This window comes from Pagrus major, chromosome 9 (genome assembly GCF_040436345.1).
Source record: "Pagrus major chromosome 9, Pma_NU_1.0".
In the NCBI taxonomy this organism is placed as follows: Eukaryota; Metazoa; Chordata; class Actinopteri; order Spariformes; family Sparidae; genus Pagrus; species Pagrus major.
In genome coordinates this window covers 19,414,024-19,439,731 of record NC_133223.1, presented here as the reverse complement: position 1 = coordinate 19,439,731, position 25,708 = coordinate 19,414,024, and the positions used below count along the sequence as shown (strand labels likewise).

Sequence of the window (25,708 nt, the reverse complement as noted above, 5' to 3'; positions counted from 1 at the left end):
TCTAAATGACTCAGAGCATCCAGCAGCAACTGTTTCATGTACTTTTGTTGCCCAAAGCAGAAGCCATTCATGAGCAACAGAAGACATTCAGAATCCACTCACCGACCTGCTTTACAGTATATAAACACTTTTCTGTCAGTAGTAGAAATTAAATTGTACCATAAAAGACATATAAAGTCCGATGGCTGGTCTTTAATGTGAGATCGCATCATAATTTTGTCACACAGACTTTATGCTCATTGACATTCTCTGAGACCGATCCAGTTCAGCACTCAAACAGCGTGGAATAAAATCTATTTACTCTGGTCCAGATATTCTTTAACTGCAGACCCTTGGGTTCCATAACTAATTGATTTGTAACGCTGTGAGTAGCAGGCCTGTGTACCACACATTGGCTGTAGATACTGTAGCGTGCCGCTGCATACAGTTTATTGTCGTGAAACTTTTGTCATGGTGATTTAGAAAGCTGCTACTGTGACAACCCACCCAAACCTCTCCCTCTGCCTGCCGTCAGATTGTGGAGAACTGTATTTGCACTCTAAGGAACCTGTCATATCGTCTGGAGCTGGAGCTGCCGCCGTCCCGACTGATAGGGGGGCAGGAGCTGGATGGCTTACTGGGCAACGAGTCGCCCAGTAAAGAGGTGGATTCCAGCTGCTGGGGCAGGAAGAAGAAGAAGAAAAAAAAGAGCTCGCAGGAAGAGACGGTCAGTGTTTTTAAAATTAGGCTCAGAGCAAAGAGTTTGACTCAGTACAGTCACTGTATTTTTGAATGGTCTTTCATACTTTTAGGTCGTAGAAAGTCCTCTTTAGAAATACATGTTGGTTTGGTTGAGCTTTTCTTCAAGCTTAAAATAGAAAGTAAAGCTTAGTCTAAGGTTAGCACTGTTGGAATTTGATTCCTGAAATTTAGCTGAACTGGACTGACAAATCACACTTCAAACTTATTCAAACTCTTGGACTTATTTAAACTTACCACTGAGTAGACTGCAGACAGCCCAAAGAAAAATGTATTCCCAAAACATCTAAAGCCCAATTTCACTGAAGCTTTTCCGGACTGCAAAACAAATTCAAAGCAAAAGCGCAGTCCTGACTGAAATTGAATTTTAAAATGTCTGTTTTATCTTGTGACAACCAATCAATCTAGCTCTGTCTTTGAGAAACACTGTGGACAAAATGAAGAAAAGAAGATTTTAATCAATTAATTCTTCTTCTTTTCGGGTCTTAACTTTTAAAAATTTGAATAACACATTTGGTGTCTTAATTACACTGTTGTTTAAATCTAAATTAAAAGAGCAATTATTGAAGGAAACAAGAAAAACAAAAATACAACAGGTGATCCCAAAATTGTGAACGATAAGGTCTGTCAACGTTAATGGAATTTCTGTGCTAATTTAGTTTTGGGAGTAGAATTGACTAAATCTTTTGGACAAGTACAAATCACAGACAGAAAGGCATGCAGTCATAAGCTGTGTGTGCTACCTAATAACATCTGCATGAAAAGAGTTAAGGTTAATCAACTTTTCTACTCATGCAATTATGTTCCCTTATCTTACAATATAATAGGCCAAATTCCCCTTCAACGTTCCCACCTATACATCTCAACTGTTGTGCAATAAGTGTCATCTAAATGTCTTTTTTCTGTTTTTAATTTTAATTCGGCTTGTTCAATTCAATTCATAAATATACAGAGAAAAAGAACAGTCGAGACGTGATAGGATATGAAGGGCTAAAATACCACCAATATACGGTGCAAACGGTAAAGAGCCCGCATATTAAATGTCCAGTATATCCTAGGGAAGAGACTGAGATTTATCTATCTTCCTCTGGAGATCCGACAGTATGTATTTTACCACCATGTTCCTGTCTAGAACAGTCTAATCTAAAACCATGGACCAGCTTGTTTAAAAATTCCAGTGCTGATGATGAGCTGGAACATTTCCTGGCATCCTCTCCTCTACATCCTCCCTACCTTAGTTGCATTACATGCTTTGTAATGTTTTATGTATTGTTTGACATGAAAGTCACCGCGTGTTCAGCCTGACTTAACTCTGTGGTTGTCTGTTCAGTGGGACGGTGTGGGACCGATCCCCGGCTTCTCAAAGTCTCCCAAGGGGGCAGAGATGCTGTGGCACCCTGCGGTAGTGAAGCCTTACTTGACACTGCTGGCTGAGAGTTCAAATCCCGCCACTCTGGAGGGCGCTGCTGGGTCTCTCCAGAACCTGTCAGCTGGCAACTGGAAGGTACTGTCCCAATGTTTGTGTATCTACACAGCAACAGCATCACACATTGTTTTTTGTTTTTACTGTTAAATGTGATGTCCTCTGAGACAAAGCATCTATTCAACTGGTTAAAAAGGATTTAACAGCTCACCTCCTCTGTGTCAGTCAAAGCTGATGTCAGTTTCACACTTGGAAGAACACATGCTCAAAGACCATCTATTTCCTGTGTGGCGTATCGACCTTTTGAAAGTTTAATGCCTTTTTTGTGTTTTCGTGTGTAAAGTTTGCAGCCTACATTCGTGCAGCAGTGCGTAAGGAGAAGGGACTGCCCATCCTGGTGGAGCTGCTGCGGATGGATAACGACAGGGTGGTGTGTTCGGTCGCCACTGCTCTGAGAAACATGGCACTGGATGTGAGGAACAAGGAGCTCATAGGTCAGGAGTCACACTGTCAAACAACTAACATGTCAGACTGTAATGGATTCAGATGTGCTGAATAGAATTATACACAAATATGTCACAAATAATAAATCCTTAAAGGGGGGATTTGTAAGATATGGTCAGAATTTTAGTTTAAAACATTTAAAAATGAACTAAAAAAATTTATATGCCTAGTTTGAAAACAAAAATACAACCATACACAGTCTGAATTCAAGTTTCTCTTTTTGAGCTCAGTTTCCTCCTTAACTCATCGTAAAACACACTTCATTCAAACCCGACCTAATAAAAAAAAACAACAAAATATTGCTGTCAAAATAGATTGTCTTTCCACAACCACCTTTGGTTTGGCCGAAATATATCGAGTAACGTGAAAATATTCCAGCTCTACACGCCATTTTCGCCTATTTTCTCTCCTCTGCATCTTCATGCCTATCCTGTCCCCGTCTGCATGTCTCTGTATCTACTGGTCTCAGAGCTACCTTCCATTCTGGCCATTTCTCACAAATTACACCTTTTTTATACTGAACTCACCTTTGCTGATACTGATAAGCCATGTTGTGAATGTTTTTAGCTTGGCTACATGCACTAATACAGCAGAAAACATGAATATATTGATGTGCATTACAGATACGTATCTAACTGCTGAGTATGGAAGTACATGGGACTGGGAAATTGGTACAACATGCATCAGATTTGCAAGACATGCAATATTGTTGACATTTTATTGTTTATTTCACAACATATATTGTCCCAAATCCTTTTTCGTTTTGCCTGCTGACAGCATGAGCGGTGTTAAACAATGTGTTTAAATGTACAAACAGAACAAGGGCATTGTGTATTGTGTAACCATTTTCCCCACTAGTCATTATTTTTAATTTCATCTCACTCCAGACCCTTTTTGTTCCATGAAGCGGTCTCATTTAATGAAAAACAAGTTTTTATGTGCGCTCTCTGTGGAATTAATGAGGAGTTACAGTTCCAGCAATGCAGGGGTGACGCCTGTAGGCAGAGAGGGGAGGAGTTGCAGTGTTGGCTTTAAGGTGCTTTAGTGTGTGTGGTATAGAGAGAGAGAGAGAGAGAGAGAGAGTGTGTGTGTGTTTGTGCTGCTTGTATTCAGGACCTTCAGCTGGGCTGCTGTGCTGAAGGAGAGATAGGGGAAACAATCCTTTTTTAACACCAGGATGCACACACACACACACAGTCCGACGTCCTTGCGATGATAACGCAAAGTCATTTCGGAAGACTGCCTACCTCACTGCAGTCTCAAGCTAAATCCATGTATCATTCATGATATAAAGAGAACAAAATGTAGTGTGGGTCACTGTGGCATACATCCACTTATACGTTATGTAACATGTTAAAAAAACTGCTTTAAATTAATCTCTGTATGTCTCTGCATAAGCTTCTGCTCACAACTGTGCTGTATAGTCACATTGTGTTTCCCCTCCTCACTCTCAGGGAAGTACGCAATGAGGGACCTGGTCAACCGTCTCCCCGGGGGGAACACCACCCTGCTGTCGGACGAGACCGTGGCTGCCATCTGTTGCACCCTGCACGAGGTCACCAGCAAAAACATGGAGAACGCCAAGGCCCTGGCCGACACGGGCGGCATCGAGAAGCTGGTCAACATCACCAAGGGCAGAGGAGACAGGTGTGCTACAGCAGCGTGTGTTTGTCCCTTTTAGTGAGGCTGTAAACCTGACTCGCTTCTCAAGTCATCAGCCATATGTGGCTGGTGGCTGGGCTGTACAGACTGTCCTGGACATTGTACAGTTCTACACAGACACTCCCACTTTTAGTACACGCACAGGCTTTCATATAGCCACAGGGAAGGTGGTTTAGTGTGCATTGAGGTTTTAAGTCCCCGTGGAATGAAGGAACAGTGCTGTAGCTATTTCCAGCCTGCTATATATTCAGTAATATTCGAGGTTAAAACACACTGAGGACACTCTCTTCCTTCAATCAGGCTGTCCTCTAATATTTACAGTGTATTTTAAAATACTCAAAAATAATTGTAAATGTATTCAGTCATATTACGGCAGCTATAATAATGCATTTGGAACATATTTACGACTACTTTTTCCCCATTATGAAATGTATATAAAGGATTGGCTCACAGTTTTTCAAGCCTGTCTTAAAACAATACTTAGATACACATATGTGCATTGAAAAAAAATGTTCTTGCTGTAATACCTGGACAAAATCCACAGTACTCGTTGTGCATGCCGTTGTAAACAGGAAGCAGATTGTATAACACGATTAGTTACAGAAATTACTATGAACGAGTCAGGGAAGCACGACTGCTATTCACAGAATCTTTATCTTTAATAATTGTAATCAGCCGTTTTTGTCTCTCTTTCCCATCATTGTATTATCAATGTCTGTTGGTGTCTTTCTAAATATAACTTTAAACAATACAACATCTGTTCCCTCACTGTACAAGCTCAAATACTCCAATATCATAACACACACTCCGAGTTCATATTTGCCAATGATGCTACATACACTGATAAAAGTGTGGGTCTATATAGTTTTTTTTAAATTAATCGTTTAGTCGAAAAACCCCACCACATGTTCCCAGAGGCTGAGGAGACTCTATTATATATCTATTAAGTTTGTTTGATCAAAAGTCTAAATCAAAAAGAACAGCAGCAAATCATCACAACTGAGAAGCTAAGTCTGCAAAGTGTTTTGTGTTTTCATTAAAATATGAATCTGTTGCCACAACTGTAAAGACATTTTCTTTCCATTGGATAATAACGAAGCTCAAACATAACAGCAGGAAGTCGTTAATAGAAAAAAAACACAAAATGTGTAACCATTAGTTTGAATATCTCCAGTTTATCCGCTGTAAAACAAGTGAAGTTGTGATGTGGTAAAGGGATGAAGATGACTCTGACGTGTGATATATGTTTTTGTCTGTTTTCCAGGTACTCTATGAAGGTGGTTAAAGCAACTGCTCAGGTGCTGAACACACTGTGGCAGTATCGAGATCTGCGTACTATCTATAAGAAAGTAAGCACATTAGGACTGATAGTTTATACACTGTTACATGTGTACAACATGTTTTGATTTTAACAGAAAAGAAAGACATGTCTTGCAAATACCAAAGGGTCAGAAGGTTAAAAAAGCAGCGAGCAAAGGAACCAAAGAATTCTCGTTTTTCCCCCAACAGGATGGATGGAACCAAAACCATTTCCTCACTCCAGTGTCAACGCTTGAAAGGGACCGGTTCAAGTCCCAGCCCACCCTGCCCACCAGCACTATTCAGATGTCCCCGGTCAACCACCCTGGTAGGCTCTAGTTCAGCACTGAAAATAGACACGGCCAGTGAAACAGGAAAACCTCTGGAATTCAATGTCAAAATATGTTTGTTTTTTTCTCTTCACAGCTGCCAGTGCCACGTCGTCTCCTGCCATGCTGGGCATCAAAGAGCATAGAGACACTATCAGAGATTATCAGAGAGCACAGTCAACTATGCAATTTTATAATTACCAAGGGGACAACACCATCCATAAAAAGCAGTATACAGGTACTCAGACAGAGCTTTTTAAACGTTTTACAGCCTGCATATCATCTTAAAAGTCCTGTTCAAACAGTATCTGCAGCAGACTGTAATCACAGCTACCCCGTGGTCCTCTCTGCGCAAGGCATTATCTATTTTATCCCCCATAACACTCCGAGCAGATTCTATGGCTGTTTCGTCTCCCTGCCAAGACAGAACTCTCTTATCATCTCCTCCAAAGCCTGCCAGTCAGTTTAATTCAGAGCTGTTTTTGTGCTGGAGTTGGTCCCCACAGCAGTAAAGGGAACAGCCTGGCCAGTGGTGGACACTCTACAATGGGGCCATTGTTAGCAGGCCCAAGTCGCAGCATGCAGACAGGGGCAGTGAGTGGGCACCCAGACATACTACCGCCAGACGAGAACTCTCGCCAGCCTACGCTGGTTGGCGGGAGCAGGGGGGCGGGCAGAGTAAACAAAATGAGCCGCAGCCTCAACAGTCGGTGCTTTACAGGACGAAGTGGAAATTGTGTTTCAGGAATCCACCGGTTGGATCAAGTGCCAACCAAAATACCCATCCCATGGGTTATGTAAACAACAGAGCAGCCCAGGCCAACTCAATTATTTGGTGTTATTTCTCTCTCCAGCACTTCTTGATCCTGCTCTATCTAAATACAGACATTTGCCCAACGGGGATGTGGTGTGCTGACGTTTTCACTGATCTCAAATGAACTGTATTTGCATCAAGTAACACAAAACTTCACTTTTTATTTTGACTTTTTTCAGGGTCTGGACAGCCTTCTCCATATTACTACTCTTCACCCACAAGAGAGGAGCCCAGAAGAACACAGGTAAATACAATCATTCTGCATAAATGTTTGGTTCTACTGTTTTACACAATTATTGTTTTGCATACAGTAGTTTAGTAATTCATACAGTGTTTTACAACTTATGACAATGACAAAACAGCACCACGGTAATCAAATACAACATTCAATATCACACAAAAATTGTAATGGTGCGATGCTTCCTGGACTTCCTGTTTTCTTAGAGGTGCTCTTTGAATAGGGATACATGTAGACATAAAAATCACAAAACAAAAGAAAATCAATCAAGTAACGTTTTGCACTCAAAACTGATGATAACTTTCATTATCTTTTAATATGTTGATTATTTTCTTTTTTCTAATTTCTTTATTTTCCGGTTATTTTTTAGAACACAAATACACAGAAAAAAACTGAACAAACAGACCACCAGGGGTAACATAATAAAACTCATATTATCAATAGTTAGCGAGTTAAGAGTTACTTTTACAATAGTCCCAGACAGAGAGAGCCGCCTGCAGAGCCGTCATCAACAGGCCATCCAACGAGAAGCAGCTAAAGCCCATATTAGTCTCAGTCCATCAAGTCGACAAAGGAAAATAAAATGATTAATGCCTAATGGCATTTTAGAAGGAATTCACAATACCAAATATTTCTTTCTTTCTGTGTAATATTCATATTCATGTGTAATAGTCATATTGATCAGCACCCACAACATTCATCATAAAACAGACAGTCACAGTAAGAAATCAGAATACCATCCCAAATGTGGTGAACCACATACCCATGCTAGGAACAAAAAAAAGAAGGGAAGAAAGAATATTGATTATTTTCTGATTAACTATTTTGATGAAATGTCAGAAAAAAGTTAAAAAAGCATCCATCATACTTTCTCAATTTCCTCTATCCCCTTGGTGATGATGATACTGATCATAAATCTATTTTTAAACAGCACTTTTGAAAGCACAGTTACAACACGCTGTTGTGTCATGTTGCACACTGTTGTGCATTTTGCATGTTTTTTACAGTAGCTCAGAAAGGACAAGCCAAACAGTGGCTCTAGAGAGAACTTAATTACCATTTTTAGGGCACGGTTATGGAGGGTGAAATGAGGGGTGTCAAGTTTGTAGCAATCTGCAACCTCACCACTAGATGTCACTGAATCCTACACATTGGACCTAAAATATTAACACAAAATAAAAAGGAAAGAAATCCCAAACAGTAAAGATAAGAACAATAACGTGAATAATAAAACCGATAAGACGTGTTAGGCTTTTTTATAAACACTGGAGAAGCGGCTTGAACATTAAATGTTTATCATTTTTTCCATGGCTGAAAACGATTAACTGAATTAGATTTGTCATTGATTAAATGACTACTCATTTAGGGCCTACTTGGTTTCATTGTTGAGACGAAGAAAGCAAACTTTCGGTGTGATCCCATCCTGGAAAACCAATGTTTTCTTCGAGGAAATGTTTGATAGTTTTGGTACAAGGCGCTCGTTTGAGATCCCTCCACCCTGCGCTGTGTAAACCTGGCACAGACAACCAGCTCTTCCACCCTACTTGACTAATATAAAGAGACTGACACGTATTCCACTGTGGATAAATGACGATGCTGGGAGTGACCCAGCACATCAACTATTGTCTGAGCCAAAGTGGATGTGACTGCTGGGATTGGGTTGGTCTGGGTGCGTCTCAGGCACCTGTCACTGCGCGACACGTCCATGTGTGCCCACTCAGATAATGGGCACAGCGAGGAGGAGGGAGGAGATGGGGGAGACAAAGAGGGAGCTCTCTTGTGTCCTTCATCCCATCACATTTAGACCAGTTAATGTGTGAGGACAGTCATTAGCCCATTTATTTCAGATAAACACAATTCCATCTATCTTCCGGGTTTCTGCCATTTTCCTTGAAGCAGTTTTCTGTTGCGTTAGTGGCCAGGGACATGCGGGCTGGAAGGTGATTGATTAGTTTACTTACTGAAAAATCTCCAGCCTGATGAGAGTGCATTTTGCAGAACCTGAGAGATGTTAGTATATGTTGTGTCATTTTATTTCCATCAAGTGGAAGATTAGTTTTTTCTGCTTTCTTTGTAGCGTTGACAGTGGTGGAAGGTCGACCAAGAGATAGTGTGGGACTAAACCCCTGTAAACCACAGTTTGATATTTTAACACCTCAGTTTTTGTACAAATCAAATAAACAAGGTATGACATGTTAATGAGTGCTGGTACTGTTGCCATGTGACAGACCCAGGTGAGCTGTGTCTCCCAGCTCCCGGTCTTTATGCTAAGCTAAAAGCTAACCTGCTGCTAGCTGTAGCCTCATATTCAACAGACAGACGTGAGACTTATGTCGATGTTCTTATGTAACTCTCCGCAAGAAAGTGAATAAGCGCTTGTCCCAAAATGTCAAATTATTCCATTAGGTAAAAGTAAGATAATGTAAAATTGTCTAGAATCCCTGTAATTGAGTTCCTACTTGTAAAAATACAAGTTACTTTAATTACCAAAAGTAAAAGTACTCGTTGGCCCCTGTAAGTGTCATTTAATTATGCAGCATTTTAAATTAGCAGACTGGTAACAGAGATGATGTATTTATGTGTAAGTTGCATTTAAAGCTGATTTAATGCTGCTGGGTAACGATGCATCATAAAAGCTGATCAAGGTTTTGAATGAAAACAGGAATCTGCAAAGTCGACACTGACTAAACCTGTAAGATAACTTGGTGGAGGAGAACTTATAATATTTTCCTCTGAAACGTATCCAAGTAAGGCAAGGCAAACTTAGTAATGAAGCACATTTCATAGCCAAAGGCAGCCTAGTGTGCTTTACAGATTATAGAAGAAAAAGCACAAGAAACAAATGATAAAAGCGAGCAAGCAAAAGCAAGCCCTGTTTGCACAATATTACCAGGGGATCTCATGTGAGTTTTGATATCGCCCCTCTACATCAGTGTTTCTCGTGGAGAATAAGTGAAGTCTGTATTTTACTTGAACTTGCTGACATCATCCCCCGGGTATGATATCAAGGCATCAACATAACATCAACATTTCAGAAGCAGAGCGTCTGTTCTCCAGCACCCACACTATTTATATGGTTTAGAGTTGGTTTGGCCACTTTCTGCATGTGTCAGAAGCTTAAAAACACATTTGCAGCTCATTTAAATCAAGTAACAGTAGACTTTGTGGCTGTACTTGAATATGACAACCTTTTGTCTCTTCCTTACCATCTCTGTCATCGCTCAAATAAATGTCAATATAGCCAATGTCACAGCAGAGCTGTTGACTGCTGTCAAATAAAGTATGACCCCAAATCACAGAGGCGCTGATTTGGACCTCTGTGTTTGGTGAAATGTGTTACTCAGATTCTCCCTGGATTAAGATCACAGGCAAATTCTGCAATTATCACAAATTAGTAGAGGTCCCCAGGTTATACTAGTCCAATGCTGATAGTAAGTAGTAATAGGAGTAGTAGTAGTAGTTAGTATTATAATAAAAAACACCCACACCAGCCACAGTCTGATCACCCTGCTACCATACCACCTCTGGCTGTGAGACTTCTCCATTCATTCTCCAAACTCCACTCTTTAAAAAAAAGTTTGTTTTGTTTTTTTCTCTCTTGTAGCACACAGGGACTTAAACTCAGTTTTGTTTTCAACATTGGTATTGTAAAATTACATATAAATATACCTTTACCTTAATTAAGTAGCAAAAAATGATGAAACAAGTCCAAGTATCTCAAAACTGCTCCGCTGTCCAAAAAGTCTTTTGGTGGACAGACACAATCAGAGCTACCCTCAGCGACAAATGCTCTGTGATCCTGTGACTCTTTCACAATAAAAGCCAACCGATGTTAACATGAGGTGGCAGCAGTGAGAAATGTTACATTTGCATTAGCTTTAAATTACTGTAATACACCTCTGATGCTGTCATCAATGACATGAAATTAAAAACAGTCTCACTAGATTATAGCAACAAAATGTAACTTCCTGGGGAAAGATGATTAATTGTCGAGTCTCATCTTCAGATCATCAAATACTGAGCTTTTGGGAGCTCATGTCGGAAGCGTCAGTCTTTGACAGCCTGGGGGTGAGACTTCGCAATCAACTATCTTTTCAAGTCTTCCAGATGCTGCCACTAACATTGAACACTACCACATAGAGAGGAAATTACAGAAAGTAAATACGCTGAATTGCTTAAAAAGAAATGCTGACCATAAAGAGAATCAAAAACATGATTTGATTTCATGATTTGTCCTTCATTTCTTGAGGATTATAACTTTAATTACAATACTTGATAATGTTCCAGTGGAAATGAGTTCACCACAGCCTACCTGTCTCTCTTCCATGCAGCCTATGTATTACACAGAGGAGCAAGGCCGGAGGAACTACGACACGTACAGAATGTACTTGAAGCATCCCCACGGCTACGACGACCCTTACTTGGAGGAGGTCATCACCTACCCGCCCACGGTCGACTACAGCTCCCAGCCTCATGGACTGAAATCCACCACCAACTACGTGGACTTTTACGCTAGCACACGGAGGCCTTCGTACAGGGCAGAGCAGTACCCCGGCTCTCCTGACTCCTGGGTATAGGTGGGGAGATTCAGCCTGCAGCAGAAGCAAGGAGCCATGGGAGCACACGAGAACTGACAAACTTTTTCATGATCTTTGGCTTTATAAGTGTGTTTGTTGTAAAGTGAATGTGTGTGTACGGACGGGGAGTTCAACCGAGAGTGATGGCAGATGGAAAGATGGAATGTGTGCCAAAGAAGGATATCAAGGAATGTTTTTATTTTTGGTTTTTAAGTTATTTTTTTTTATTTTAGTAGAAGATGATGGAATCACGCCGGAGGGGTCTGACGATATGTGACACTAGCGTGAGGAGACGTGCGTCCTGCTCTGTCTAGATGTTAGTTTTATTTTCTTTATGAAACTCTTAGCTGTGATAGCATGATGAAAGGTGTGAGTCATGTGCGCGAAGGTCCGCGGTAAGAGTCAAGACGGGGGAATGTGTATGTGCCGAAGCCAAAATGGATCATGAACTCATATCTGTGTAAAACAACAAAGAAAAAAGAAAAAAAAAGATAGTAAACTAATGTTAGACTGTACAGAGGGATCAAATTGTATCTGTACTTAATGTTGAAGCTGTGTAACGCCATGGAGTCTTGTACATTTCTTTCATTTTATTGTAAATACAGAAAAAGAACAACATGTTACCTGGTTTACACTCATCAGCACTGGTTAAAAAAAGAAACTTGTGCCATGTTAAAATCTCTAGAGATATATAAATATATGAAGAAATATGTGGACAAAGATGGCATCATAATACAACCACGCTAAAATAATAAAAAGGTCAGTTTTGTTTTTTAAACGCAGCGTGTAATCGCATCTTTTTATTGACAGGTACAAACATATCTTTTACACTCCCGGTGCCCAAATAGAAATTAGTGTGAACATGCAGAGATCCAAAAGGAGAAATCAAACGCTTCCCTCGTTTGAAGTCTTGTCTCTGCAGTTTTCTGCTCCTGCGGGACAAACCGTTTCATTAAATTGTATTTACACAAACACGCCGTGAACCTGCAGACCTGTGTTTCATAAAACTGCACCGCTGAGACGCCCCGAAGCAGAACAGTGAAACCCAGCAAACTATAATCAGTAACTGACCCTGTGCTTACCATTTTGCCCTTGGGGTCAAAATAAGTATATCATTTCAGAAACAATTACTGGCACTGGATATGAACAACACAGTTTGAATGTGTTTACAGCGCAGGATTCAAAGGTAAGGTCTGTGCTAAATATGGAAACTTAAATTGAATTGGGAGAGCGTGGGCCAAAACAACAATCCAGCCTTGGATCCAAAAATAAGACCACACTGCAAAATAAATTAGATCCCAAGAAAATCATATTACAATACAAAATCTAACTCAAGGAACAGGAGGAAAAGGGAAGGAAACAAACATACAGTTGCAGATTTGCCCTCTGGAGCCTCCTGGCAAGAAGTCAAGGTAGGAGTTGATATGGAGATGTGAGGTCATGCCCCTTCAGGTGTGTCCCATGAGAGCTTATTTCAGAAACTAAGTGTACAGTCGTCAATGGAGAGAGACTAATACATTTTTGATCCTGCTTGAATTGTGCCATGAATTACACATGTGATATTTGTCAAATAAAAAGGTAATTTTGCAAGTCAAGAAAGTGGCATTTTGTCGCAAAGATAGGAAAAGAAAGAAATATAGATTATAAACTACATCATCTCAGTCAGTATACGTCACCAACACCAACACAGCTGTCAACTCAGCACAGACAAAGTATTTAAAAAAGTGAAAATCACAATAAATCTAAAACAGGACTGATTCTAGACTTAATGGCCAAGAGGGCCAGATGTGCAGCTCTTCAGTCTTTACTGTATTTAACCACTGATGGTCTGATTGGCCACAAAGCCCCAGATTCACCAGATTCACTCACTAATTAGCACATTTTAACATTTACACATGATCTTCATATTAGAGGATGGAACAGTTCATAGGTAAATGAATAAAGACAGAAAGAAATCTGCTTCCTTCCGTTTTGAAACAGTTTCCTCCTTCAAAATGAGCTGTTTGTGGCCTCACTTCTGTCCCTTACTGCTCAATATATACATACATTTTTCTGGTCCAAAGTTTGTTGTGTGATATCTGGATTAAACACATATATTTAGCATTATGCAAACATGAGTACCGAACCAAAACGATGAAGGGCTTGCAGTAGTGGAGGAAGTCCTCTGTACTTTTACTTAAAGTGAGTAAAAGTGCTGCTTTTAAAACTCTACTTGAATTTAAGAACATAAAAATTGCCAACAAAATAAAGTAGGCCTATCAAGAGGGAAATTTCTCATTATGCATAATGGCCCTTTAAGAGTGTTAAATGATTGACCTTCAAGGTCCTGAAAAGATTGGAGCATTTTTATCACGTGCAACAAGATAAAAAATAGTTTTGGGAGACTTCAGAAGTTTATTAGTTTTGTTGCATGGCACTTGCCCATTTTCATGGCAGACATTTTGACTTGTCAAAGCAGGAAACGCACAGGTGCGACCAATTACATTAATAACGATGGCTCCGCTTCAGTAAGTGTCCCAGTGAGCCGTGTCAGCGTGTGAGCATGCACAACAGCAGAGCGCTGGAACCGGCTCACCTAAATGGAATGCAGCCATCATTCATGTTATAAATTCCACCTGTGATTTTCCTGCTTTGACAAGTCAAAATGTCTGCTGTGAAAAGGGTCTGTCATGACTTGACTGTTCTTATAAGTAACTAATGATCAAACAGAAAGCCCAGCAGAGCTTTTCACAACCCCGACCTGAGCCAGTCTCATCAGCGACATAACTGAAAACACCTGTGAGGATCTGTGGGGCCTTTAATCTACAACAATGCACCATATTTATTAAGATGATTCCATGTTTTGTACGTAAAATGAACATAGTTAGTATCTGTAGCAGTTAAATAAATGAAGTGAAGTGAAAAAGTATAATATTTAACTCTGGATTGTTGTGTAGAAGTGTGAAGTAACATAATTTGCATCTATTTAAGTAAAGGAATCATTCAAAATGGTACTTTAGTACAGTACTCGAGGAAATGTAAGCCTACTTTGTTACATTTCACCACTAAAGGCTTTAATTTTTGATATTTTATGAAAATTAATGTGTTACCATGTTGACTTTGCACAAGAACATACTGTACAACCTCACCGAGCACTACTGAGACACAAAACACAAATAATATCCACGAGAGCTGCGACAGAGAATTATAACATTGCAGTATTGAATAAAACAAGAACAGTTATATATACAGCTATAGATCTGTGCTTGGCAGAGCAGCGACAGCGACCTCAGCTGAAGGTTAAACCTCTGAAAACTCTGCTTTAATCTGCAGTGAGGCAACATGTCACAGAGGACAGAGCAGAGTCACAAATGTTTTTTTTCTTATTTGCAGTGATGGAATGTAAGTATATTTACTCAAGTACAGTAGTTAAGTATAATTTTGAGGTACTTGTATTTCCACTTCCTGTTACTTTATACTTCCAATCTACAATTTGGAGGAAAATATTGTACTTTTTACTCCACTACAACTACTAGTTTATTTGCAACGTGCTGCATCAGAGCCAAAGCAGCACATAAAATGATTATTATTATTTTTTATTATCATTATTTAAACTGATTCTGATTATCAGAAAAATGATGAATATGGAGTCTGATCATCAGCAAGGTCAATAATCAGTCCACCTATATATAGTATATAGTATACTCTTACTACTTTTGATACTTAAATACATCTAATATCAGATATTTTAACACTTATACTCAAGTATTATCTGTATGACTGAATTTCACTTTGACCAAAGCAAAATTTTAACACAGTATCTACACTTTTACTCAGGTATGACTTTTGCGTACATTTTTTACAACACTGCTTATCTGTAACTATAGAAGCAGGTTGTAAACCAGATGGGACTCTTTTGTATTTACACATACCTGCGGGTGTTTTCATTTGTGCTTGATTGACATCTACTGACTCACCTGTTAGACTTGTTAGCTCATCACTGAGCTGAGTGACACTTTTAAAGCCTCCCTGCAGTCAAAAATTACACTATAGAAGTTTGTGTACCTTCAAACTGAAAGTGCAGGGTTTCTCTTTGCTCATTGAAAATATGATTTTAGCGTGAAATGTGATCACAAATAGTCAATCCTGGTCCAGTATTTAGCATACACAAGTGTGATGTAGAAAATTGAAGCCTCCAGTACATAAATACTGAGAATGGACTTCACAGTGAAGTAGGAGACCTAGTCTTGGAGACTTTTTAAGTTTGACCCATAGAGCTGAATGTAATCATTTTTCTGATTCTTTCTGTGTGTATTTTAAAGAAAAAATTCTCACAGCAAAGACAAGCTGGACAAGCCTTTTTTTCTGTTATTATTATTATTTTATGTTTTAAAACGAGTCCCCATCTACTTCAGTAGTTTAGGAGAACGCTGCAATGCTGTTTTGCTGTGAAGCTCCAGAAATGTTTCGTGGACTATGAAACTTCACCCTACTTTGCATCAGCATGAGGGGTGTCCTTTGAAATAAATATAGAAAGAATCATAACAATGATAAGCCTCCGTTTAAGTCCATAACTAAACTCATAACGAAAGCATTTGGAGTACAGCTGTAGGATTTTGCAAACATACGTTTTTACATTCATTTTTCAAGGAAAATCCATGACATGAACAAGAGAAAGTTCGGATTTCAGTGAGTCATGCACAACTTGAGCACCACAGAGACTCTGTTTGTGTCTGCTGACTCTTAATATCTTGTACTTAAAGGTGCACTATGTAGTTTCGGGGAAGAAATTTTAATCAGAAGATCTTCATTGACTGATTTTTTTTATGCCTAAACAAACTAAATAAACAAACTCTTTGTTTTTACAAACCTTAAAGGACAACACAATTTCATACTGTTACACTTTGTTTATATGTGGCAGACCCTGCCACCTTTCTAGCTTCAAACATTGTTCTGGGGACCTTATTTTCCTCTGAGATCAGCTTGTTTATTCAGAAATAAATATTTCTGAGTTTATTTGAATTTCTTCTCCTAAACGACATAGTGCCCCTTTAATTAACGAAGCATGTATTCAAATGTGAATTTCCTCTAGTTCCTCTTTCTCCTCTTTCTCCATCAGACAGTCTCAGAGCATCATGTTGTTGTTGTCCATGTGAGTTTTTCAAAATAAGAGAGAGAAAAAATCTTAGTAAGAGCATTTTAAATTGATCAATAAAATACACGGATGTGTCTGATTCATTAATCTGGAGCGTATGATCAGTGTGAGACACACCGTTTCAGTTTCGCTTCATTAGTGGAGGATCAACAGCGGTGAAACACTGAGAAAGGGCGTGTCCACGGCTGCGGGCTTCCTGTAGCCACCCGTGACGTCACCTCGCTTTGAGTATAAAAACAACAAAGTGGGCGTCGAGAGAGGAGACTTTGGTGCTTTTTGTTTTATCCTCTCCGGAAAACTTTTCAAAAATGGTGCAGCAACTGTCCAAATCCGGGCCGAAGGAGAGTCCTCTGCTGAAGGCTGGACACCCTCCAGCAGGTAAAGCCTGCTCACACGTTTCTACTCGCGCTGACTTGAGTTTTTTTTTTTTGTTTTACTACACGAAGCCAACGCGTTGTTGTTTTCCACTGCTCGACCCAGATACAGCTCCGTGCACAGCGACACTCCTCTTCACCTATTTTTTTTTTTTTTTAAATCCTGTTATGATGCACACGCTGCTCCACTGTAACTGTATCGAGGGAAGTGATTAGTTTTGTAGATTTGTGTGATGATTGCATCACTGTGAGCGGCTGCAGCCGTGATTTCCTCCCACATGCTTTTGTTTTTTTTTCCAGCAGGCCCCAGTGCTCGAAGTCACACAGTGTTCCCACTGGCTATATCCTCACTTGAACGCATCCGATATCCCGTCCTTCTTTGTGTTTTTGCTCATTATTGATTCAGAGAAACTCGATTGTTTAAAAAAAAAATGTTTTGAAGCGATCTGCCTCCTTTTTGCATGTTTACTGAAATACTTTAAAGGATCAGTTCACCCAAAAATGAAGCTCCAGTCACGATCAACTCAGCCTCAAAAAATATCTGTCTGACATGGTATTTGGAGAGAATAAAGTGTGGCTAATTTTAAATACTAATTTTTACATTTTAAGTGAAGCTTGCACTCTTGCATGCATGGGAAGCTGCCAAAATGTGCTGCCGTTTCCACGTTGTTATAACTTTCTAAGTGTTATTTATGTGGCCCCACATCTCTGGATATGGCTCAAGCATGGACATGATTTCTCCAGAGTGATTTTTATTTTTTTCTTGTTTCATATTTTTCCAAGTATCTTTATCAACGGATTTGAAAAATGTAAAAAAAAAAAAACCAGCATTCATACTATTTGATAAGTATGAAAATGAAACTAAAGAAAGCGGAAAATTACATAATTCCATGAGGGGAAAAACAGCCTGCCTATAAGCTGAAGCGGTCAGGTGGTTAGGCGTGTGGGTGCTTGTGCATGTTATCTGCTACTGAGAGGGGAGTGCTGTCAACAGTCAGAGCGCCCCAGGCTTTGTAGAGCTTTTTTAGTTGATCCTTTTTAAGGAAATATTTGATATTTTTATATTTATTATAACTTTGGAGCGATGAAGATGCTTTAGGCGGTTGCAGTGATCTCATCTACATTCAGCAAGTATTCTCCTTCGAGCTATTGGCACTGTTGGTTAGGCATGTTAATATCTATCACCCGTGGGCCCTATACATTGCCATTGTAGGGCAGGGTTGCAAAACTGAATTAACATCCTAAATATTGATTTTCCAAAATTCCTACAATTTTGAACATGACCAAAACATGTGTTTCTATAAACTTATTGGACATTTAAGAATTATTAAGCATCTTTTTCTGCATTATCGCTATAATAAGACTTTTAATATCGGGCAACATAAACTCCAATACCAATAGATCTGTGTGCCAATATCGGCCAACCAATATATCAGTAAGGCTTTACCATATTTGACTATCTTTGTGGTATTTCCCATTGCAATAGGAGCATTTGCTGGAGTTTCTCAAAATGTCCAAGTTGTCCCATTTCCCTGTCTTGTTGCTGTGGATTAAAGGCTGAATGTTTGGTAGAGGATTTTACAGAGGGGGGTTGGGATCCCTGCCAAACACAGGTATATACAGCATACTACTACGGCCTAGATAACCTCTCTCCTCTGGGTCAACAGTGAAGGCTGGAGGTAAACGGGTCGCCAAGAAGAGCTTGGAGGAGAGTGCCACCCATGGGACCCCAGAGAAGGAGACAAAGAGGTCTGATAAGATGAGGTGGGACGACAGTGTGCATCAACAACACATAAGAAACTAGGGCTGCAACGAACGGTTATTTCCACTGCTGATTAATCGATTTTAGTTGTTTGGTCTATAAAATGGTAAAAAATGTCGATCAGTGTTTCCTAAAGGCCAAGACAATGTCCTCAAATATCTTTTTGTCCACAAAACAAAGATATTCTGTTTCCTTCACAGAGAAGAAAAGAAACCAGAAAATTTCACAATTTTTAAGGCGCTGAAATCAGAGAATTTTGACTCTTTTTCTGCAGCATTACTGAATAATAGATCGTCATAATAGTAAGAGTTGACAACTAATCGATGAATCATTGCAGCTTTAGTTTCATATTAATATTTTAAAAATATCCAGCAGCATTTTGACCTAGTAGACTTCTGATATTTCCTTTTTCTAAATTTTAAAAATGAATCTCCTATTTGGAACCTGTGATCTTGCAGCAGGTCTGTCGCCACCTCCAACAGGATGCAACAAGTTGGCATTCTCCTGGCAGGAACTCTCGACAAGGTAAACAAAAACATCCCTTTTAAAAAAAAAACAGTTCTTACTCTGCGTGTCAAGTTCACTCCTAGTGAGCAAACTGGATTTGTCACAGTGCCTCTCGGGCACCACAGCCGTGTTGGTAATAAACTCCTCCTGTGTTTGCAGCTGAGCCACGACTTCCCAGAGACACCGGTGAGCGTGAGGCACAGCAAGGTGCGACCAGCGGTGGAGAAGCCCCACTTGCCCCGGACCTTCTTCATCCAGCAGCCGAGGAAGTTTTGAACAAGACGTGTTCGAGATGGCCCCCGAGGGAACCGTGTTAAGTCAGCTGTGAAAGACAAAACATGAAGTGTTAGACACATGAGGGGACTCTGTCGAGTGTTGATGAAGAGTTTTCATCGAGCTCTGTATTTAGTTGAGAAAATGGGCTTTTTCAGGCTGTGCTTATTTGTGAGAATTCTTTAAACCAGCATTTAACGTGCCTTTCTTAGTGTTGTCAGAGAAATGCTGTAGTTGTTTACCAGCTGATGAAAAACAGATGGTGTTGGGTATGTGTAATGTGACGGTTGGGGGTTGTAAAGTGAGGTTTTCTCCAGTGAATCTTTACTATGTATTGCTTGGCACTTCCTAGATTTAATAATAAAAAGAAATTGCATGGAATCACTTGATTGCAGATCTCCTTATTCCTCAAATGGTTCGTTCTGCTGTACACTACAACGACAACTAGATGGCAACATTTAGCTGTTAATAAACTTGAGACGCCAAAGGTCAGAGGATCATCTGAAAGGGTTTAGGGCTGTCACTTTGTCAAATTGTGAAATGCAGAAATGTTGAGCCCATATGCTCCCTTTCTGCATTTCTGCAGACTTCCCCTGAGGTAATTGCACACAGTTCATAGTGTTGTGATGTAAAACACTAGGGAGGCCTGGAAAGGATTTTAAAAAAAGCTAAACAATCCAGATGGTGACGCTCTTGAATATCAGATGTATTTTATTCTATATGCAAAAACATTTCTAAATCACGACCAAAGATCTCCCCTTTTCTGCTACAGCTGAATTCTCTTCTTGTTTATTAAATGGCAAAAGTAATAAGCTTTTGAAATATTATGGCGCTTTTCCCCTGAAACACCTCCCAAACCCACCAGTTAGAGTGAGATGTGCCTGGCCCTTGCGCCCCCTCGCACTCAAAGGGGCACTATATAGTTTTGAAGAAGAAATTCAAAAGCAGAATTTAAATATTTATATTAATGAGGTAATAATACTCTGAGACTGTCTGGAGAAAGAAGAACTAAAATAAATTCACATTTTGAATACAAGCTTCGTTCATTAAAGGGGCGTTATGTAGTTTAGGAGAAGAAATTCAATCAAACTCTCACATTTTTTTTCTCCATAACTGAATAAACAAGCTGTTCTCAGAGGAAAATAAGGTCCCCAGAACACTGTTTGAAGCTAGAAAGGTGGCAGGGTCCGCCACATATAAACAAAGTAAAAAAAAAGGACAACACAGTTTCATACTAAGGTCAGTTTGTTTATTCAGTCATGAAAACAAAGAGAGTTTATTTACTTTGTTTAATGAAGAGCTTTCTCTTCTCAACAAAGTCATTGAGGGTTCAGGGATTTAGGGACATTGTGATTGGACCTAAATCCTGTCGATTGCAGTGTTACAGAAAACTACCCCTCCATGTCGCCAAAATAACTATTTTGACTCCTGGATGATTCCTGTATGTTTAGGCAGTGACTCATATTGAAATGTTCTGAATGGAAGAAAATCACTCGAACAAAATGTACTGAAGCATCTGCACAAACAACAGCAGGATAAACGTGTGTCATGTTGGATTCTGACCATTTTCTACCTTTGCAGGGCGGGGCGACTCAGTCTGCAGAAGACACTGCAGCCACCCAGAGGTTTGTTTATGTAGGACAGCACGCACAAACTATCGTGTAATCCTGCAAGCACTTATTTGAAAGTAGGCCTGTCATTGTGGCTGTGGTGCAGACAGGCAAGTGATTCTTTAGATTTAGTATTTTTTCTGAGTATGTATGAATGCAGGTTTGTATTGAGGCCAAGGGTGCATTTTTAAACGAGGTGGAAGACAGGAGATGGGTGGCCGACTGGATTATAAACAATTTTTTGGTTTCCACTGTACATTCCTCAGCCTTCTTAGTTTCTGTGAGGTCATGTTTGTGCTGAAGAATGAACCTTGATGGTTTGATGCTGCACACAGGCCCTCGTCACAGCAGACATGTTTACTTGTCATTAAAGGGGAAACAACAGTGTCAAGTTTTGTAGTCGACAAAACATTTCAGGAGCTTCACAGCAAAACATTGTTGCAGCATCCCCATCTACTTCAGTTGTTTAGGAGAACACTACAACGCTGATTATCTGTGAAATGTTTTGTGGATTACAAAACTTCACCTGACTTCTCATCAGCATTTTTTGGTGAGTAGATAATGACTGAAATTTGATTTTTGGGTGAACTAATCCTTTAAACCCAATTTTTGTTGTTTTTTTCTCTCCTTTTTTTTTTGCTGTTTCACACATTACTTTGAGAACAAAAAAATGTCCATATGTTCTTTTTTTATGGTCCTTTTAAGGCTCTGAACTTCTACGGAAGCCCTGACACACTAGTGAGTTTTGGTTTTAATCTCTAAAAACAGGTGAAAAAAGGTTTTGTCAGGATAATTTTGCTTTTTTTCCCAACCTGTGAAAAAAAAAACATGTCAGACTCATTTCTTGAAGCGTTTGGTTTTGTGGTAATACATATCACGCCCACCAGAGGCTGATGTGCACCACCACTACTCCTTTTCCCAAATAGGACAAAAAAATTGTTTATGTATTCTTGCAGGTGACTTTAAATTTCTTCATGTACTTCAGTCAAAATTGACTATGTGTCACTAGTTTTTTTTTCCTTACCTGCCCCTCAGGGCTTCCATAAACTACCTAACCATAGGGCATGAACCCTGTCTATAAGTACTGCTTTATATGCACACCCTGGCACTGCACAATGTGCTTTCTTGCTTGTCAATTGACATCCCTGCTAAACAGCAACTCCATCTATAATCCCTGAGCTGTGTACATGAAAGCGTGTGTACCCTCTTTCTTCTGTGTCAAGTCCGTGTGTTCATACATGAGCCTTTTTGTTTGCATCAGACGAGTCCACAAACAATATCTGCTCGCCCGTGCGCCAAAAAGTGCTTGATTAGAGCCTTGTCAACACAATGTGCCGACCTTATATTCTCTCTGATGCTCATGCTGTTCGCACATGCCTTTGATACCATCTGTGAGTGAAGTTCAGAGCCCTCTTCGGCTCTGTTTGAGGAGCCGAGCAGTTGGTGGTCTTCTGACTCGCAGACATGGCGCATTTCACTGCCAGTGTCTGCCCGTTCCCCAGCCATCTGAGGAGGCTCGCTGACCCCACGACGCCCACCACACTGCTGAGGAAACAGTGCGCACACCGACCGCACGACACCGCCACACGCGGAGGAGTGGGATGAGTGAAGGAAGATGTGGTTTGCAGCCCCCAAAATGTGCACATTACACTTTTGAATATGATGGTTTACTGTAGAATAATTAAAATTATCTCTGATGAAATAAAGAAAGCAGAATTACATACAAGAAACTGTGATTTTATGATATCACACCTCTCAAATTCTGCACATGAAACAAGCTGCATAAAACAATGTTACCTCATGAGGTCACCACAGACTAAGGTGTGCTGTGAGCTTCACTACTGTGCTATTATTGCACTAATCCATCAGCCTGAGCTTTAATTTGCACTTTTGAAGCTTTTACTTGATTAAAGGTTCATTAGACAAGGTTTGGTATACCTGCAGGAAAGCTCATGGCATTTTAAATGAAGCTATATGCTGACATATATAATTAAAAAGACGCCTACAGTCGACTCAGATTCTGGATGACATCCTGCTTTTAACAGCCACTAATACAAACCTAAATCAATTAGACTACATTTACATAAAAGCCCTGACTTGTGTTTCACCCCACCTTCTTCTAATGTACATCAACAAAGAGGAAGTCACTGATTGGTGATAGTGTTACAGCTGATAATTTTGCATTTGGGCATCAATAGGCCACAAGAAGTGAACATCAGTTAACGTGTGTGCAGAGGTAGGGAAAGTGCTCAGATTCCACATTTAAATAAAGAATATAAATATGAAGTGCAGACGCACCGGGTACAAAAATGTATTAATAGTAAAAGTGCCCGATAAATCTTTAATGCAAAGCAGTATTTTAATGTTGCAGCCAGTCCAGGTGGTGCCATGTTTCTTTATATGTCCTCTGATGATTTAATATAGTGATGCATCGTGTTTTATGAGCTTCTTTATATCTGGTGCGTAAAATCTTAATCTGCAGAGTAGCAAATAACTAAAGACATAAGATATATATATACTGCGGGGTAAGAGATACCATATAATATAAAATATAGTCTGACATGAGATAGGTCGTGTAGAGCTTCAAATGACTGACACGGGTAAAAATAAAATCCCAGAGGCCAGGACGACATCTACAAATGGTTTGTTGTGTCCAAAAATTGCAAAGATAATTACTTCACAATAATATGACAAAAGAAAAACAGCAAATCCGGACATTTTAGAGGTTGGAATCAGAAAAATGTTTGGTCATATTGTCTGACAGGTGACTTCAACGATTATGCCAGTTATCAAAAATTGTTGTTGATTAATGTCTATTGATTAATCAGCCAGTCGTTTTCCTTCTAAACTCTCACATGAAGCCTTCCGGTGCATTAAAGTTGCACAAAATGGAAACAGGCTACAAGTACAATACTTGTGTCAATGTATCTTGTTACTTCACCTTTGTATTTAGGTAGTTTCCAACTTCAGTGTTAATTTGAACAATCCTAAATGTGGATTACACAAGTTTCATATTATATCAAACAAGAGGCAAATGCTTAATGTTTGCCGCCAAATTAAAAGATAGCACACCTCAGTGTTTCAAGACTGATTCCAGTACTTATGACTTTTGGACCACGCCAACAAATAAAGAAATAAAATAATAAAGGATTCAGTGATTCTCAACCATGATCACATTCCTTTGAAACAGAATGTAGACACATAATTTGGGAAATAACTGTACTGCTTTACCTGTGACAATATAATCAGCACAAGGTCCAATTAAAAGCTTTTTCTGAACTTCTGGCTTGTTTTCACTTTAATCAGTATCACACACTTTTATTTTATAATTTGTAATTTCCTGATAATCTCCTATGGGTGTTTCATGGACATCACAATCAAACTCTGCCATCTGGTAGCTTTTTACAAGGGAAACAGAGAAAAAGCCCTGAGGCAGTTATTTTGGTTAGACTTTAGTTAGATGTGTTGAGATTATTGGCAGGAAGTTCACTCAAAGAGCTGCTCCATTTAAATAAAACTGGAAGAAATCAGTGTTGTTAATAGTTCCCAAAAGTCATTCTTGAGTAGAAGTAAAGATTTAAGTTTCTGATATTAAATATACTTAATATGTATATTTACATGAATGTATATACTGTATACTGGGTCGACTGATTATCAGCCTGGCGGATTATCAGATCTGATATTCAGCAAATTTCCCGATTATCGGAAATAGTGTTTTCTTAATCTGATTCAAGATAAGATTCAAGATGCACTTTGGCTGTCTGCAGAGTAACTAGCATTGATGGAATGTAACTAAGTACATTTACTCAAGTATGGTACTTAAATACAATTTTGGAGTACCTGTACTTTACTTGAGTATCTCCATTTTCTGCTTGTTTACTTCCACTGCACTACATTTTGGAGGCAAATATTGTACTTTCTACTCCACTACACGTATTAGATAACCTTAGTAACTTGTTACTTTGCAAATTACATACTGCATCAGAGCCATTTTTACAGTATACAGTATATACATACAGCACATGTTAATATAGACAATGCATAATTTACTTTTACTTGTACTTTTGATACTTGAGTGTATTTATTGCTAGAAAATTACTTTTGATACTTAGGTACAGTCAATATCAGATACTTGTTTTTTACTCATGTATAATGCATATTAGTTACTTTATTTCTAAATAAATTCATTTTATCTGCAATCAGATTTAAAAAACACTAATTTCGATAATTTGAAAAATGCTGAATATCGGATCCCATAATTGATCAGACCGATAATCAGTCAACTCAAAGTAAACAACATAAACAAACATGTAAATATATGAAGAATTTAATTTTACCAGTACTTAAATACATTTAATATTAGATACTTTTACTCAAGTACTAGGCTATTTGTACAGGTGACTTTCACTTTTACCAAAGCAACATTTTTACATGGTTATTTTTACTCAAGTATTACTCTCTTTT

The 25,708-nt window shown here is 39.2% G+C and overlaps 2 protein-coding genes across 5 annotated transcripts in view; both read left to right on the top strand.

The window, feature by feature from the left end:
• The window catches only part of LOC141002099 (plakophilin-4-like), a 95,537-nt gene extending 83,175 nt beyond the window's left edge, over positions 1-12,362 (top strand). For 3 of the 4 annotated variants that reach the window (XM_073473267.1, XM_073473268.1, XM_073473270.1), the window contains 9 exons: positions 515-706; positions 2,069-2,242; positions 2,505-2,655; positions 4,120-4,312; positions 5,592-5,676; positions 5,837-5,954; positions 6,053-6,193; positions 6,949-7,013; positions 11,339-11,672. In XM_073473267.1, coding sequence (XP_073329368.1) covers positions 515-706; positions 2,069-2,242; positions 2,505-2,655; positions 4,120-4,312; positions 5,592-5,676; positions 5,837-5,954; positions 6,053-6,193; positions 6,949-7,013; positions 11,339-11,584 — 1,365 coding nt within the window. In that variant the 3' untranslated portion in view covers positions 11,585-11,672. Of the gene's footprint in view, positions 1-514; positions 707-2,068; positions 2,243-2,504; positions 2,656-4,119; positions 4,313-5,591; positions 5,677-5,836; positions 5,955-6,052; positions 6,194-6,948; positions 7,014-11,338 lie in introns of all 4 variants that reach the window. The other variant, XM_073473269.1, reaches the window with a different exon arrangement.
• Positions 12,363-16,964: 4,602 nt separating this feature from the next.
• On the top strand, positions 16,965-19,793 carry dap1b (death associated protein 1b). Its single transcript, XM_073474321.1, has 4 exons — positions 16,965-17,096; positions 18,760-18,856; positions 19,313-19,379; positions 19,521-19,793. The coding sequence occupies exons 1-4, from the start codon at positions 17,027-17,029 to the stop codon at positions 19,635-19,637; spliced, it is 351 nt and encodes a 116-aa protein (XP_073330422.1). The 5' UTR covers positions 16,965-17,026; the 3' UTR covers positions 19,638-19,793.
• Positions 19,794-25,708: the final 5,915 nt, after the last annotated feature.

Coding starts and splice junctions, on each gene's coding strand:
- dap1b (XM_073474321.1), top strand. CDS start 17,027: ATGGTGCAGCAACTGTCCAAATCCGGGCCGAAGGAGAGTCCTCTGCTG. Junction 17,097..18,759: donor GGCTGGACACCCTCCAGCAG/GTAAAGCCTGCT, acceptor CTGGGTCAACAG/TGAAGGCTGGAGGTAAACGG. Junction 19,380..19,520: donor TGGCAGGAACTCTCGACAAG/GTAAACAAAAAC, acceptor CTGTGTTTGCAG/CTGAGCCACGACTTCCCAGA.